General features: G+C 36.0%; 4 protein-coding genes across 5 annotated transcripts; 1 reads left to right on the forward strand and 3 right to left on the reverse strand.

Moving 5' to 3' along the window:
- Positions 1 to 2,304: 2,304 nt before the first annotated feature.
- On the reverse strand, positions 2,305 to 4,762 carry LOC104746159 (WUSCHEL-related homeobox 1-like). Of its 2 annotated transcripts, none has more exons than XM_010467572.3 (4): positions 4,412 to 4,762; positions 3,954 to 4,313; positions 3,771 to 3,832; positions 2,305 to 3,035 (listed from the first exon to the last, which is right to left on the reverse strand). In XM_010467572.3, exons 1-4 carry the CDS (start codon positions 4,545 to 4,547, stop codon positions 2,544 to 2,546), a joined length of 1,050 nt encoding a protein of 349 aa, XP_010465874.2. In that variant the 5' UTR covers positions 4,548 to 4,762; the 3' UTR covers positions 2,305 to 2,543. The 2 variants fall into 2 exon arrangements, with proteins under 2 accessions (XP_010465874.2, XP_010465873.2); XM_010467571.3 differs by having other exon boundaries at positions 3,954 to 4,316.
- Positions 4,763 to 6,754: 1,992 nt separating this feature from the next.
- Positions 6,755 to 10,400, forward strand: LOC104746160 (pentatricopeptide repeat-containing protein At3g18020-like). Its single transcript, XM_010467574.3, has 2 exons — positions 6,755 to 9,585; positions 9,724 to 10,400. The coding sequence occupies exon 1, from the start codon at positions 6,819 to 6,821 to the stop codon at positions 8,871 to 8,873; it is 2,055 nt and encodes a 684-aa protein (XP_010465876.1). The 5' UTR covers positions 6,755 to 6,818; the 3' UTR covers positions 8,874 to 9,585; positions 9,724 to 10,400.
- On the reverse strand, positions 9,086 to 10,055 carry LOC104746161 (phosphopantothenoylcysteine decarboxylase). The gene is made up of 2 exons (XM_010467575.3): positions 9,714 to 10,055; positions 9,086 to 9,577 (listed from the first exon to the last, which is right to left on the reverse strand). Exons 1-2 carry the CDS (start codon positions 10,053 to 10,055, stop codon positions 9,293 to 9,295), a joined length of 627 nt encoding a protein of 208 aa, XP_010465877.1. The 3' UTR covers positions 9,086 to 9,292.
- A 1,058-nt stretch (positions 10,401 to 11,458) lies between the features above and the next one.
- On the reverse strand, positions 11,459 to 14,559 carry LOC104746162 (uncharacterized). The gene is made up of 4 exons (XM_010467576.2): positions 13,835 to 14,559; positions 12,773 to 13,666; positions 12,188 to 12,253; positions 11,459 to 12,064 (listed from the first exon to the last, which is right to left on the reverse strand). Exons 1-4 carry the CDS (start codon positions 14,102 to 14,104, stop codon positions 11,753 to 11,755), a joined length of 1,542 nt encoding a protein of 513 aa, XP_010465878.2. The 5' UTR covers positions 14,105 to 14,559; the 3' UTR covers positions 11,459 to 11,752.
- Between the last annotated feature and the right edge of the window lie 723 nt (positions 14,560 to 15,282).

A 15,282-nucleotide genomic window follows, 5' to 3' on the forward strand; every position in this document is an offset into this window, starting at 1 on the left:
CGACATGTGTAGTATATAAATAAATATATGTATATACGTACACACGTGACATATATGTAATGGTGTTATTATGATGACCTCATGATAAGAGAGATCACTGACAATTTATAATGGAAAAGCTTTAAAATAGGCTTTAATCATTTGGTTTTTGATATAACTTGGTTCTTGTTCTTAAGGGAGAGATAGATGCGAATGAAAGAAGAATCACATGGAACGCTTAACCAAAATAGGGAAAATGCAGAGAATAGAGAGAGGAGCCGGGTGGGTGAGTCACACAGCCAAGCCAAACCAATGGTCCACCTCATGCCTGCCACCATTTTGTCCCTCACAGACACACCCCTCCTTCAGTCTTGTCAATTCTCTTTCTCTCTCTCTCTCTCTCTCTCTCTCTCTCTCTCTTAATTTGTCTCTTCCACAGTTGGGGTTTTTTAAAGTGTTCAAATCAATGACGACTACTAATTCGACGATTTTATTTTTTCTTGTAGATATTTGTAGTCATTTTAAGTCTTCAGCTATATATACCAGCTGGAGGTTTCTGTAGCTAAAGACAAATACGAATTACCCACGGCTAAAACCATCCATGCATGAAATAATGTCAAGCATTGTATCTATTAGCTAGCTAGTATAAAACTATAAACTATATATATATACTCTTAGAAAGCCTATCACCTTCAGCTTCGTGCAATAACTACTATTCAAATTATATGTAGGGATGTAACTTTTCCATGTTGGTCATACATGCATATATAGTGTTATTATAACACGTCACAGTGAATCAAAGGAGGAGACATAGATTTTTTTACGATCCATGGGAATAACCAAAAGATTACATCGTACAATTACACTTTACCATTAATCTTCGTTACAATTCACGAGAAGATTCGTGTTTCTTTATTTCCTAACAACAACATATAATTAATAGGATAGTACGTGTGGTAATCTGTTGACTATATACGTACGTACCCATTCATATGTTTCTCTTCTTGCTTTTTTACTTTTTCGTATAATTAAAGTCATGTTTTTTGTTTTTGCTTACTTTCATGCTCGCAAGAATCACAAACACTCAATCATCATGAAAAAGAAATAAAGCCAAATACAAAGTGAGACGGAGGGAATGATAATGCATCAAAATAAGCAATGCAAACATTTTTTTTTTTACTATGGATCTTGCATCTAAAACTATTAATAAAGAAAAAGGTCTCATTGAATCGTACAAAAAGACATAAAAGAATGAATGAATCTTTGGGAAGAGAAAGGAAAGTGTCGGGGCTTCTTCTATGAATAAGCTATTCAGTTAATTTGTTTTTCTTTTAAGTCTTGTCTCTTCTCTCCTCTAAAAGTCGCTCTTCTTTCCTTTTCTCACGTTCCCACTTCCCAACTCTCATATTTTTTTTTGTCTTTTCCCCCCATTTGAAAATTATATTGGGTAGGCTATTTAATTTATATACCTCCCTCCATTCGTTAATAATATATATTGTGAACTAATTACAAATATTTTGTGTCAAAACAGTAGCTTTTAAATAAAAGAAAAAAAACTTTCAATTGCGTAGAAGACACCCACCTAAGCATCGAAGTGTCTGCTAAGTACAAACTCATAGAGAAAATGGTTTAGTTTATCGGAATATTATTTCAAATTAGAGTAGTTAGTATTGTACTCTTAATCTAAAGTTATTTAAAAAAAATATTCGTATTTCTAATCAAAAAATTTGTGTATATAGAAAAAATAAACAAAATACTCGGATTTAAGTGAAATATTTTTGTGTAGTTTAGTAGGGTATGAACCCGAAAAGAAATATGTGATGAAATTAAAAATGTTATATGCAAATACAAAGTAAAATTGTTGGTTGAGGGACGTTGAATAGGAGGAAGTTAATGTATACATAAATAGCATATGTAAAGGCATTTTGTTAGCATGCAAGCGAAGAGAAAACAAAACAAGTTCCAAATTAACCAATTTAATTTTCCCCACTCTCTTAGTCACTTCAACATCAACCCAATTCTTTTTGTCTCTCGCGCATTTATAACTCATAGGAACAGATGCCTACATTGACATATGCATTATATATGCAAATACATATAGTATTACATATAGATCATGAGTGTGTAGATATAAAGATTTAACGGGTAAAAGAAAAAATATGTAGAGTAACGAGTTCCCGTTTTCGTAACACTTGATCCCATCACCTATGCACCAAAACAGCTTCATTCACCAACCAAATCAAGCAAGTTTCATGATCCAAACCCTAATTCATCACATCCACACAAAAGAAAAAACTAATGAGAAAATCACATGTCATTCGATTATTTTCTTAAATTTGTTTGGTTCATTTTTAATATTTAAAGAAAGTGGTCCAAAGTGCATTTTAAGGCAAACCCTTATGAAATGTTAACATCAACACCATAAAGACACGCCTGCGCTCACTCCCAGACAAAAACCCTAAATAAGTAACCCCTTTTCTCTCTCTCCAACTTGGTTGATTAATTAAACTAATCATCTAATAACAAAAATAAAGGTCTTGCTCTTGAAAGACATCAATTAGGGTTTAGTTCTTCAACGGCAGAAACTCATAGAAACAGTGAATGCCACTGATCTCCTTCTCTTTCTCAGCATCGCTACAAAACCCTTCTTTTCTCAATGGAAACAGCTCAAGTGTCTGTTCTTGATGATCCGAGTCACCGTTGGAGCATTCTTCATGACGTTCTTGACCTTTATTGTCATCATAATTTCGTCGACAAGTCTCTGCGTTCGTTGCTTCTCTCGTGCTTAGAAGCACAGGTGAAAACGTGACCGAATCTTTAGCAGAAACAGTATTCACATTGCTAGTGGAGATCATGTTGGAGGAAACATTTGTTGAATTGAGAATGAGGTTCCGCTGATGATGATGTGAAGAAGGGTAGAGTCCAGGTGGCAACTGCATCATCTGCCACGTGACGTTCCTCCCTAAAAAGCTTCGTCTCTCGTCACCTCCACAACGACCATTGCGCTCTACCCGTATGTTCGCTGGCTCCTCCTGATGATCATCATGTGTAGGTTTCTAATTATATACCCAACAAAAAAAGAACATTATTCATATTAGTCAATTTGTTTATCGTTGGAAAATGTAAAAATTGGTAACAAATAAGTCAAAATATTTAGGCTAACCGACAAACTTTATGCCTAAAAATCCCCATTACACACACAGACCCAAAATTAATCAGTCAAAACAAATTCCAGATATGGACAAGGGTGAAGGGGAATGAGACCGTTAAAGACCAAGGTCAAAACAGTCTATTCAAGCATGACATGAGTTGGAGTGTAAAAGCACATTAATATTTAGAGGTTTTGAGGAAAAACAAGAAGACATATATCTAAAGGATCGATCGTACGTAGCAGCTGTCCCGACAGAAAGGAAAGTCTCTGCAGCTTTTTGGATCAATCCATTAATTACTTCTTCTTTTTTTAATAAACGAAATAACTAGTTTTAATACTCCTACAATTATACTATATGCTGAGAATATATATTTTACTTAACTCTTATTTGCATTTCCCGATAAACTAAACTTTTTGGTCTTTTCCACCGCCTCTCATCTTCTCTGCCTTAATTTGTTGTTTTTCTTTCAAACTTACCCAAACTTCCAAAAGAAGAATTCACTTATTCTTTAAGAGATTCTATTTGTAATCATATGCTAATTATTCACTATCCTTAATTACGTTCCCTTTCATGCGCCCAACAGGAGACCACCAAGTACTGTTAAGTTTGTAACCAAAAAAAACATGTATCGATATGTACCTCTAGTTGTGTGTCGCATCCGACCGAACATATCCAGTTCTTGGCTTGTTCAACTTTGTAACCTGCAAAATCAAATAAAAATTAAATTTCAATATGTCAATATCGAAGCTAAATGTCTAATCAACCCAAAATAAAAAATTTAATACAAAAAGTCTCTAGTTGTTTCTATATATGGTATCTCACCTGGCGGGTCCTTCTTGTCGAATCCGTGGTTTGAGACAAGACTCGTTGTGTTAAGGACCGAATCTTCATGGCCAGTTTCCATCTGTCGTCGCCGTTTCTGGCGTTCGCGAGCTTTGTGGTTTTGGAACCAGTAGAAAACGTTTTTGCCTTCTATCTTTCCGTACCGTCGTAGCTGTGCGGTGATTTGTTGGATGTGGTCGGCAGAAGGAGTTCTTGTTCCTTGTCCGTACAACTCCTCAAGAACCCTTAACTGATCCGGCGTTGGATTCCACCGTGAGCTCACCATTACCGGCGGATGTTGAGGTTCTGAGTTTAGCATCATCAGCTCCCTCTTGTTCTGCTCCGCCGTCATCGTCATCACTGCTGTGAAAATGATAGCAATAAATAAAGTGAGCATTACAAACAAAAGAAAGACAGAGGGAACGTATGAGAGAGAGAGAGAGAGAGGATGATCTGACCCATATTAAAGCGGTGGTCAGAGTTGGTGTTTGGGGCGGCGGTGGGACAAGAAAAGAGACGTGGGATGAGTGGTCGAAGCTTTCTTCCTCCGTTGAAGGAATCTGCACCTCCTTCGTTGTAACCCATCGTCCACATTTTGATATATTTTTTTCACTTGAAGGGAGAGAGAGAGAGAGAAAGAAAGAGCAGTACAATTATATATTAGGTTTTTTTGTTCTGAAGTCAAGGAGATGTAAATGATATATGGTTGAAGGAGGAAATAGACAAATGGTGGAAAGAGGTATTGGCTATTTTGGCTTTGAAGTCGAGTGATAAAGTTGAGATATCTTTGTGTATATGTGAATGAGAGCATGGAAATGGGGTTTTGTAACCATATATATAGAAAGAGATAGGCAGTCTAACACATTCCTTTTTTATTTTTTACAAAATATTAACATTCTCCATATATATGAATATTATACATTTCTTTGTTTTTGTATTTGTTCTATTTTTTTAAAAAAATATATATATATACCCGGATGCCAAATCATGCACACAGATATAGTTTAATGTAAAAGATATATATAGCATCATATAATCCCTGCTTCTAGTAAACGTGTATATATAGCATCATACCATATACTACATTTGTAGGAAGTATATAATCTATATGGTTTTGTTTATTTGACGACGATTGTTTTATTTATTTATTTTGGTTTTATACACAATACGATTAATGTGACATGTAATAGATTCATAGACATTAAGCCCATATATATCTTTAATTGCAAAGACAAAGCTTCCATGCATGAACAATGTGTACCACTAAAATACTATTCAAACCGTGGTTACACTGCGGGTGATGAAAGTACTTAACCACTATACATAATACTGACATACAAATATATTAACTTCCCTCCCAACCACATATATTAAGTTGAGTTTATCCCTCTATTAATTAACAACCCACTATTAATTAACCAAGTCAATAAATTCATTGATCATCTATATCAAATTTCACTAAGCAATTTTTGGAGATACAATCTTAGCATCATATGTACCATATGATTTAGTGGCTATAATTAGAAGGAAGATATCATGAGAGAAAAGGAGAGGAAGGTAGATGAGGTTGACTAGCTAGTGAGAGAGGAGAGAGAGGCGTGGAATTCTGGGGGATATGATATGATATGATATGATATGAATGATATGGGGAGATGCGAAGGAGCTTATAGCGACGTTACATTCTCCCATCTCTCCCCATCACTCCTTTTCTTTCATTCTTTTTTTCCCCTCTTTTGTTTTTTGTTTTGTTTTTTTTTTTCTCATTCATTCTTTTTTCCTCCATATATATAATACTATATTACTGAGTATTATTATATACTAGTAGTATTGTGTATTGATCTTTTGTTTTTATGAAATATGAGATCATATTATATATGTGTGTGTGTGTGTGTGGTGGCTTTCACTATTATTCTTGTTCTCAACTGCCCCATATATAGGCTTTCTCTCCTTTACACTCTTCACCTCATCTCCTTTGTCTCTCTCAAACCCACTTTTCTATAAAACCCTTTTCCTTTCTTTTTCTCTTTGGGATCTTAAATCCCCCTTTTCTGTCTTTTCCCAAGCCCCCCTTAATCCTTTTGTTTTTTTCTCCTTTTTTAGAAAATTTTCTAATCTTAAGTTTGGAACTAGACGATCCTTCTCTTTTCCTTACTTGTTTTAATGTTTATGTGATGATGAAAAACTATTGTTTACAATGACATATCCTAAATCATCCGTCTCATATTAGTGAACAGGGATCTTGTCAATTATGAATTTTAATCAAAATGTTCTTCACACATATATATATGATTGGTGGCTTGCAAGTGATTGTGTATTAATTAAATCATTCATATAAGATCAAATTTGTAAAACAGTTCTGACTTTCAGCAATCTTGTATTACTTGTTCCGAAGCAAAGCTAGTTTATATCATACTTGAATCATTACATTTCTCTTTAACAGAGATATTTTCCAAGCTAAATATATCACACACATGTAGATATATTACAAGTCAGTTATATATAGTCTATGATTTTTTTTAATTTTTAGTTGTAATTTAGTGTTATTCATTTAACAAATTTAAAACATAGACTAATCTCTTTAGAAAATTTTTAATAATTTTTTTTAGCAAAATTGAAAATAAATTGTATAACTGGAAATTCGTACTACAGTTTAATTTTTAAAAAAATACGAGTATAATCTTTAGTTTTTCCAACTATCCCGAACATTTATTGAATTGGGTCTACAAACGTCAAAGTTTTGGGCCCAATGAAAGCCCATCTAACAAGGATAAAAAAAAAAAAAAAAACATATGATAATAAAAGTCTTTTCATTTTATATAAAAGCCAGTTTAAGCGAAACAGAGAGAGACCGCTGCAAAAAAAGCTATGATCTTCGTCACTCGCCTTCGACTTCTAGCCAGAGAAAATGGCTTCTTCTTCTCTACTAAACCCCTCTCTTTCTCATCTGCCTCCGTAATGATCACTGATAACGTCGAACCTCGAACACACAGAGAAGGAGGAGAAGATGATCCAACAAAAGCTGAAGATCGTCGACGCAGTGTAACCGATAAAGCTTACTGGAGAAGACGAATACACAGTATCTGCACCGTACAGAAGAATCCAGACGAAGCTCTTCGTATTCTCGACGGACTCTGCCTTCGTGGTTATCGTCCTGATTCGCTTAACCTCAACAGTGTGATCCACGCTCTCTGTGACGCCGGAAGATTCGACGAAGCTCACCGTCGGTGTCTCCTCTTCGTCGATTCGGGTTTTATCCCAGATGAACGAACCTGCAATGTTATCGTTGCGAGATTGCTAGACTCGGGATCTCCGGATAGTACGTTGGGTGTTATTAACCGTTTGATCGGTGTCAAGAGAGAGTTCGTGCCGTCGTTGACGAATTACAACCGTTTGATCAATCAGCTTTGTTTGATTCGTAGGGTGTTCGATGCGCGTATGATCTTAAAAGATATGAGGAACATGGGACATCTCCCAAATGTTGTGACTTACACTACTTTGATCGGTGGTTACTTCGAGATTCGAGAGATTAAAGCTGCTCATCAAGTGTTCGACGAAATGCGTGTGCGTGGCGTAAAGCGTAATTCTCTCACAATGAGTGTTGTTATTGATGGGTTATTGAAAATGAGAGATGTTGAAACGGCACGGAGGCTGATGAAGGAACTCTGGGTATACTTGAAGAAGGAGACTGATGTATCAATTAAATCAGCAGCTTTTGCGAATCTCGTTGATTCTATGTGCAGGGAAGGTTATTTCAATGACGTTTTCGAGATTGCAGAGAACATGCCACAATGCGACTCCGTGAACGTTGAATTTGCTTACGGGCATATGATAGATTCCTTGTGTCTTTACAGGAGAAACCATGGAGCTGCGAGGATTGTTTATATAATGAAGAGTAAAGGGTTGAAACCGAGAAGAACTTCATACAATGCTATTATTCATGGTTTGTGCAAGGATCGTGGTTGTATGAGGGCTTATCAGTTGCTAGAAGAGGGATCTGAATTTGGGTTTGTTCCGTCTGAGTATACTTATAAGCTCCTAGTGGAGAGTCTATGCAAGGAACTGGACGTTGGTAAAGCGAGGAATGTTCTAGAGCTGATGTTGAGAAAAGAAGGAGTAGATAGAACTAGAATCTATAATATCTATCTACGAGCTCTCTGCGTGATGGATAACCCGACCGAGATTCTAAATGTAATGGTCAGTATGCTTCAGGGAGACTGTAGGCCTGATGAGTATACACTTAACACAGTTATTAATGGGTTTTGCAAGATGGGTAGGGTGGATGATGCTATGCAAGTTCTAGGTGATATGATGACAGGGAAGTTTTGTGCACCAGATGCTGTGACTTTAACTACTGTTATGTGTGGCTTGCTCACTCAAGGAAGAGCAGAAGAAGCTCTGGATGTGTTGAATCGGGTTATGCCAGAGAAGAAGATTAAGCCAGGTGTTGTTACATACAATGCTGTTATACGTGGGTTGTTCAAGATGCAGAAGGGAGATGAAGCTATGCGTGTGTTTGATCAGATGGAAAAGGCGAGTGTGACTGCGGATAGTACTACATATGCTATAATCATTGACGGGCTGTGCGTGACTAGTGAGTTGGATATGGCGAAGAAGTTCTGGGATGATGTGATATGGCCATCAGGCAGACATGATGTGTTTGTGTATGCGGCATTTCTCAAAGGGCTTTGTCGGTCTGGTTGTGTAGTTGATGCTTGCCATTTCCTATATGACCTGGCAGATTCTGGAGCAATCCCTAATGTTGTGTGCTATAATACTGTGATTGATGAGTGTAGCAGAATTGGGTTGAAGACAGAAGCGTACGAGATGTTGGTGGAGATGAGGAAGAACGGTCAGGCTCCTGATGCTGTGACATGGCGGATACTAAATAAACTACATGATTCTAGCTGTGGAAGGAGATAGTTAGTTTTAAACTCTGCATCCTCTAATAGGCTGTTTCAAAAGCTATACATATTTTTGGTTCTCAAGCAATTCGTGGCTTCTGATATCATGATCACTGGGGGAAGGAAAACACAGACTACTGATCTGAGAATTGGTTTTTACCAACGCTGTGTGAGAGTAAAGAAGTTGCTTTGTTTGTTTCTCTGTCAGATTTTTGCCGGCAAATTCTAAAGTTCAGTAACCTCAGAAAGGTGAATAATCAGCAGAATTGAAGACAATACTTAAAAGAGTTAAGAGCGAGGAAAAAAACAAACAATTCTACTCCTCCAGAAACATAAATCCAGACAGCTATTTTAAGATATACAAGAAAAGCGTACAGACAGATAGAATCTATTATCTAAGATAGATCATTTCGACCAAATGCATGTGGAAATCATGGTTTAACTACTTTGCTGATGAGCCTGCGATTCCCAGAAGAGTCTGACAGTGGAATAGATAAGAGAGGGCTCAGCCATAGCGCCATTACCGTAGTCTCCACAGGCCAGTCTCTTCTTGATAGGAGGAATGAGTGTGATTCCCAGATCATCAAGCGACAAAAGATGCCTTTCAGTGAAAGGGTTGTTCCACATCAATGTGTTCATCGCTGGTGCAACAAAAAGTGGTTTGCTGTAGTCCCAAGCTCGTATGATGCAAGTCAACAGATTATCACAGAGCCCACCAGCAATCTATAAAGGTAAGAAAACAAAAAAAAAAAAGATCTCCATGAATGTTCCACAATTCACACAATTGAATGTTCCACAATTCACACAATTGAAGCTAAGTAGAGTGGTTTAAAAGATGTTTTGTTTTGTTTTGTTTTACCTTGCCTAAGGTGTTAGCAGACAAAGGAGCAATGACCAAAACATCAGCCCAGCGTCTAAGCTCGATGTGAAGGACAGGATCACCGATCTTGTTCCAGCTTGACCATTCATCTTCATCAGTGTACAGAGTCACTTCTTGTGGGAGGGACAATTTATCGAGGAAATGAAGAGATGATTTGGAAACGACGGCTCTCACTTCTGCCCATTCGGTGAAACAATGGCAGAGATTGCCGAATTTGATAGCAGCGACACTTCCACTAGCAGCAAGTAGTACACGAGGCTTCCTCGGCGGTATGGTGTTGTTCACTTCCATATCTTGCCTGTCTCTTTTCACATTCTCCATGGCGCTTTAACACCTTCAGAGATCTAGCAAGTAGCGAGAATGGTTCGGCGAGGAACCCTAAACAAAAAAAAAAACTGATCTGCTTTCGAAGAATACCAAAATGTTTTAGAGGGAAGAGAGAGAGTGGGATAATCATTTTTACTCATTAGCCGCTGGTCAAATGGGCCGTTGACTCATTATTTTTAGGCCCTCTCTCTTCTGTAATAGTCAAATGGGCCATTAAAAGGTACTGCACAAACTCGATTATGCAAACCAAAACATAATCTCAAGATTGCTGAAACAATTCAAGCAGCTAAATGTGTATTATGTTTTACTAATTGAAAGGTTTACCGTTTACCTTGTAAATTGAAGATACAATGTAACAATAGTTTGATAACACCGCTTAAGCCATTGTACAAAAAAAATAAAACACCGTTTAATCAATGTTAAAAGTCCTTTTTTATTACTCCGTTTAAATAGATGTACACAGAGACCAAAACAATAAGTTGTATACTGGAAACTAGCAATTATTGTAAACTTTTTTTCTTGTTAAAGGTGTTCATTGTAAACTTATTATTATACGGTATATCACGGAAAACAATCTATTTAAACGGTATAATCATAATATTAAATGCCTTTGTTATATCCAAAATAATAAAATTAAACGATGAACTAATTGAAAATATATTTTTCAGTTGCATGTACATTTTTCTTCTTTTTGAAGATCCACACTACTTCGTGACACATATTTTACTTTGAAATTATTTATGAAATTGATTAATCAAAATCAAAATAATAAATTTATCATAATTAAAGAGTACCTTTTCAACTGCACTTTTTTGTAAACTTTATATTTTTCCGTGCCACATATTAACGTAGAAATTATTGATAAAATCTCTAAAGACAATTTTTTTTTTTTACACTATAATTTGTATTCATAATGATGTACATTTTATTGTCAAGGAACAAAATCAGAAACTAATAACTCTAAAAAAAACTCTAGATTTTTTAAAAGGAGACATTTCATATTTTTTTTGTTTTTGGTGAAAATTCATATCTTTCTTTTAGTTATAAACTTTAACCATCTAAGCAAGTAATGGCTGTTTGATGATGCCAAAAATACTCTATTAACATAAAAGACATGCACAGCACGAACCTAGTTGTTATGGCCTTTGCCAAATGTTTATGATTTTTTTCTTCAACAAAAAGAAAAAAAAAAACAAGTTTCAAACATATAAAAAAGAACTAAATTTACTTGCTAAACAATGTCAAAGTCAACACATCGAATACTGCCTCACCTCTAATAAATTTTGGGGTGAATACATTTGTACCAGCAGTTATGAGAAGATACCAACGACAACTTATGATGTTAAGATTCGCAAGCAAAGTAGAAGACAGATTGAAAAACCAAAGGCACAGGCATAAGAAAGAAAAGATGGAACACTAGAAACATAGCTAATTTACAGCCACGTCTTAAACGTTTTGGTTAAAGACACACCGACAACAACACCATTAACGAGTCTTTTGTTTTGCTTATGCAGACAACAAAACCTACGAAAAAAAATTAAAATTCCTTATAGTTTTTTTTTAATATAAATTAAAGATACGATCCCAAAACCTAAATAAACTAGAAATAAATAAAACACTCCTCCTAACGCCAAACACCAAGGCTATATTATGTCTAGATTGATTTATTATTTATAATTATTCTTCAGAAATCAGAACAATGCTTCTTGCATTGCTTCTGCTTCTGTCTGAGTCTGGGTCTCGGTCTCGGTCTGTGCTTCTCCTCCTTCTCTTTCTTGTCCCTGTTCCTGTCCTCCTTGCGTTTCAGCAGCTTCAGTTTGAGCTTCAGTCTCTGGTGCTGAAGTCTCCAATGGCTCTGCCTGCACTTCTTCCATGGCTTGTGGTGGCTCAACCGTCTCCGTCACTGTTAGTCCTTCCAGATCTTTTATAGCTTGCACCACTGCAGGATCGTCACTAGTTACTCCATCTTTCAACACCTTCACGATTTCTTTTACTTTCTCTTGCTGAATCATATTTAGAGACCAAAACCAAAACATTAAGAAAGCAGAATGGGGAATTTTAAATCAAGAAACGAATCAAATGAAGCACATAACCAAAATGTTTATTATATTATCAACAACACTTACAAAAACATCAAACTTTCTCTTGAGTTCTCCAGAATCTTGTGTCCCAGTGGTGACTGATGTTGCAATCTAGGTTCATAAAACGGCAATAATGTTAGATAATCAATACAACAAATTCAAAGATAGACACTAAATGGTTAAATCAAGAAAGTCTTTTGAACATAACTCAATTGAACACGTTACTACTTAAAAAAAAAAAAAGAATATACATACACATACCAGTGAACACGACTACGTTATGACTCAGAAACCATAAAAACAGATTAGTTCACACACTAATTGATAAAACTATTACAAGCTAAAGCGAGACATCACCGACCACTTGGTCTTAATTATCCCAAAAAAAAACACAGAATATAATAAAAACACTGGATAGATACTAAGTCAGACAGATATGGGATACTCGAAAACAGACAATGCTCAAAAGCGGAAAGTGACATGGTACTTAATTCCACAATGATTGCAATTTGCAACACAAAGTATCAACCTTTTATCTTGACGGCGGAGCAGTGAACACAATCATACATAGTACACTAACCTCAGAGATCACAAAAAAAAAAACAGAATTGGGATGTAGTGAGAATTTACCTTTCTGGGTCTACCAACGGGACGCCCTCGTCCTCTTATAGGCTTCATAAGCCTACTAATAACACCACCAATCTTAGGTGGTCGTCCTCGTCCACGCTTCATCCCTGGAGCAACAACAGCCGCCACATTTTGACCACTTACTGGAGCAACGGTAACGCTGCTGCTAGGGTCAACAATTCTCCTAGGCCTTCCCCTGCGTCTAGCACCATTAGCAACATAAGGATACACAGAGGCAGTTGCAGAGACGGATTTGGGCTTCCTCTGTCTCCCAGCAGCTCTACGACCCGGTGGTCTACCTCTACGTTTCATGATTCCAGCCATAACCGACGCCTGAACGATTGGTGCAACAGCAGGAGCAGATGCTCCGTTCTTCCTTGGACGACCAGGTCCTCTCTTTGCCGACTCTGTAACCGCAACCGGAACAGCTTCAGTTGGTCTAGGTGCCTGTTGCCAGATTTGCTGTCCATTAGACTGGACCTGATTAGGTTGAATGGCTTGTAGTGGCTGTGCTTGAGCCTCAGGTTTAGGTTTAGGAGGACGACCACGACCACGTTTCTGAGGCTGAGAAGCAGAGCCAGATGCAGAGGCAGACATGGGATCATTGACGGTGTTGTTAACTTGAGGAAAAATCTCAGATCTGGGAACATCGAGACCTTGAGCGGCAGCAGCAGCAGCAACAGCAACACTCTCAGGTTGAGCAGAGGAACCAGCGAATTTGTAAGACTTCTTAACCATAGCAAGAACACCACTGTTCTTCAAAGTCTTGAGGCTATGAGTCAACAGAGCAGGATGAGCAGCTGGTAAACCGGAGTGACATCTCTCGATGTATCTCGAAATTGCCATCTTGCTTGAACCATCCGGTTCGTTTAACGCGGCAATCGCAGCGCAAATCATCTACACATACAGAGAGATTCAAAAAAAAAATATATATTAGCCCAAAAAAAATAAAGAGAAAAAGAAAAAGAAACATAACTGAATTGAGTTAAAGGTAGAGACTTTAAAGATAAGATTAGAAGTGAATTGAGTTAAAGGAAGAAACTTTAAGAAAGATTTAGAACTTACTTCAGAGTAAGGAGGGTGGTTAGGATTGGTAGCCATCAGCGGTTGGGGAATTTGAGTTTGCGGCTGCGGTTGGAAGACATGGTTGTTGTTGTTGTTGTTGTTCTTCATGTACGGATTAGATACTAAAGGATGTTGAGGATGATTAAGAGCAGGGACGGCGCCGGAGCCGGAGGCAAAAGGGTGTGAGGTGGGAAAAGCAGGGAAAGGTGTGAACTGAGGAGGATGATGATGATGATGAGGATCACTTGAAATGGAAAGAGATGGATCCATTGATTTGGATTTTTTTTTTTGAAAGCCAAAGAGCTAAAAGAAGAAGAAGAAGGAAGATACACAGTTAAAAAAAAAAAGAAAAAAAAACAGAGGAGGAAGGAAGGTGAGATTTAGATTTAGGGTTTTTTTTTTCTTTTCTTTCTTTTTTTTTTTTTTTGCTCTCAGCTCTTTTGATTTTTTTTTCTTTTGGTTTTGTGAAAATAAAAATTATTGAGAGAGAAATATATAAATATAGTTAGGTTGGAGAGAGAAGGAGGCGGAGGAGTAGAGGAGAGAGATATGCAAAATGACGAAAGAGATTACTATTAAATCTGACCGTAGATTTGTTTTTAATCAATGGTTCTGACGAGGATCGATGACGTGTCGTTTCATTTTTGTTTTTTATTTTTATATTTTATGAGATTTGTGTTTCTTTACTTTGTTTTTTTTTTCTCTATTACAAAATTGCTAGATTTACGCTCCATATGTAATAATAAAATTCACCCTAAATTATTTTTAAAAATGGACTGCACATTTTCTAGAAGACCTCCTCGCTTTCAGTGTAAAAAAAGTATACCAAACACTGTTGCATTAAGTATCAAACTCCATTAATGACTATATGATAAGTTGAGGTCAATATGCAATTTACTAAGTTCAAATTCAAGGTCTTTTGTTTTAGCTTTATTTAATTTCAAAAGTTATATTTACTATGATTTAAAAAAAAAATGTACATATTATGACCCTTAATCCTAAGAAATTAAATGATACATCAGTTATATTTTCCATTAGAATATACTACAATTACTTGCTTTTGAATCAAATATTTTCATTACAGCTAACAAAAAATATTTCATACTGATTAGTGTAAGATGTAAAAGAAAGTAATTAATAATGATATAAAATCATTATTTGTTTAATTTTTTTTTTCATTACATAATTACATAGATGTAAAAGTACAAAGCAAATTAAATAAAATGAATAGTAATCTTTCTTGTTTTGTCGTGTATCGTAAATAAGCATAGTACATTTAAAAGATAATTAATTCATATTAGATATCAATGTATATTAAAATCATAATTAGTAAATTTTAATTGTTTTTTCGTGTATCGTAAATAAGCATATTACATTTAATAGATAATTAATTTATATCATATAATCAATGTATATTAAAATCGTAATTAGTAAATTTTAATTTCATT

The sequence above is a fragment of the Camelina sativa genome, chromosome 15 (genome assembly GCF_030686135.1).
Source record: "Camelina sativa cultivar CO46 ecotype springtype chromosome 15, ASM3068613v1".
Taxonomy (NCBI): domain Eukaryota; kingdom Viridiplantae; phylum Streptophyta; class Magnoliopsida; order Brassicales; family Brassicaceae; genus Camelina; species Camelina sativa.

Coding starts and splice junctions, on each gene's coding strand:
- LOC104746159 (XM_010467571.3), bottom strand. CDS start 4,547: ATGTGGACGATGGGTTACAACGAAGGAGGTGCAGATTCCTTCAACGGA. Junction 4,317..4,411: donor TGACCACCGCTTTAATATGG/GTCAGATCATCC, acceptor TCATTTTCACAG/CAGTGATGACGATGACGGCG. Junction 3,833..3,953: donor CGACAAGAAGGACCCGCCAG/GTGAGATACCAT, acceptor TTGATTTTGCAG/GTTACAAAGTTGAACAAGCC.
- LOC104746160 (XM_010467574.3), top strand. CDS start 6,819: ATGATCTTCGTCACTCGCCTTCGACTTCTAGCCAGAGAAAATGGCTTC.
- LOC104746161 (XM_010467575.3), bottom strand. CDS start 10,055: ATGGAGAATGTGAAAAGAGACAGGCAAGATATGGAAGTGAACAACACC. Junction 9,578..9,713: donor CTGCTAACACCTTAGGCAAG/GTAAAACAAAAC, acceptor TTACCTTTATAG/ATTGCTGGTGGGCTCTGTGA.
- LOC104746162 (XM_010467576.2), bottom strand. CDS start 14,104: ATGGATCCATCTCTTTCCATTTCAAGTGATCCTCATCATCATCATCAT. Junction 13,667..13,834: donor ACCACCCTCCTTACTCTGAA/GTAAGTTCTAAA, acceptor CTGTATGTGTAG/ATGATTTGCGCTGCGATTGC. Junction 12,065..12,187: donor AGAGAAAGTTTGATGTTTTT/GTAAGTGTTGTT, acceptor AATATGATTCAG/CAAGAGAAAGTAAAAGAAAT.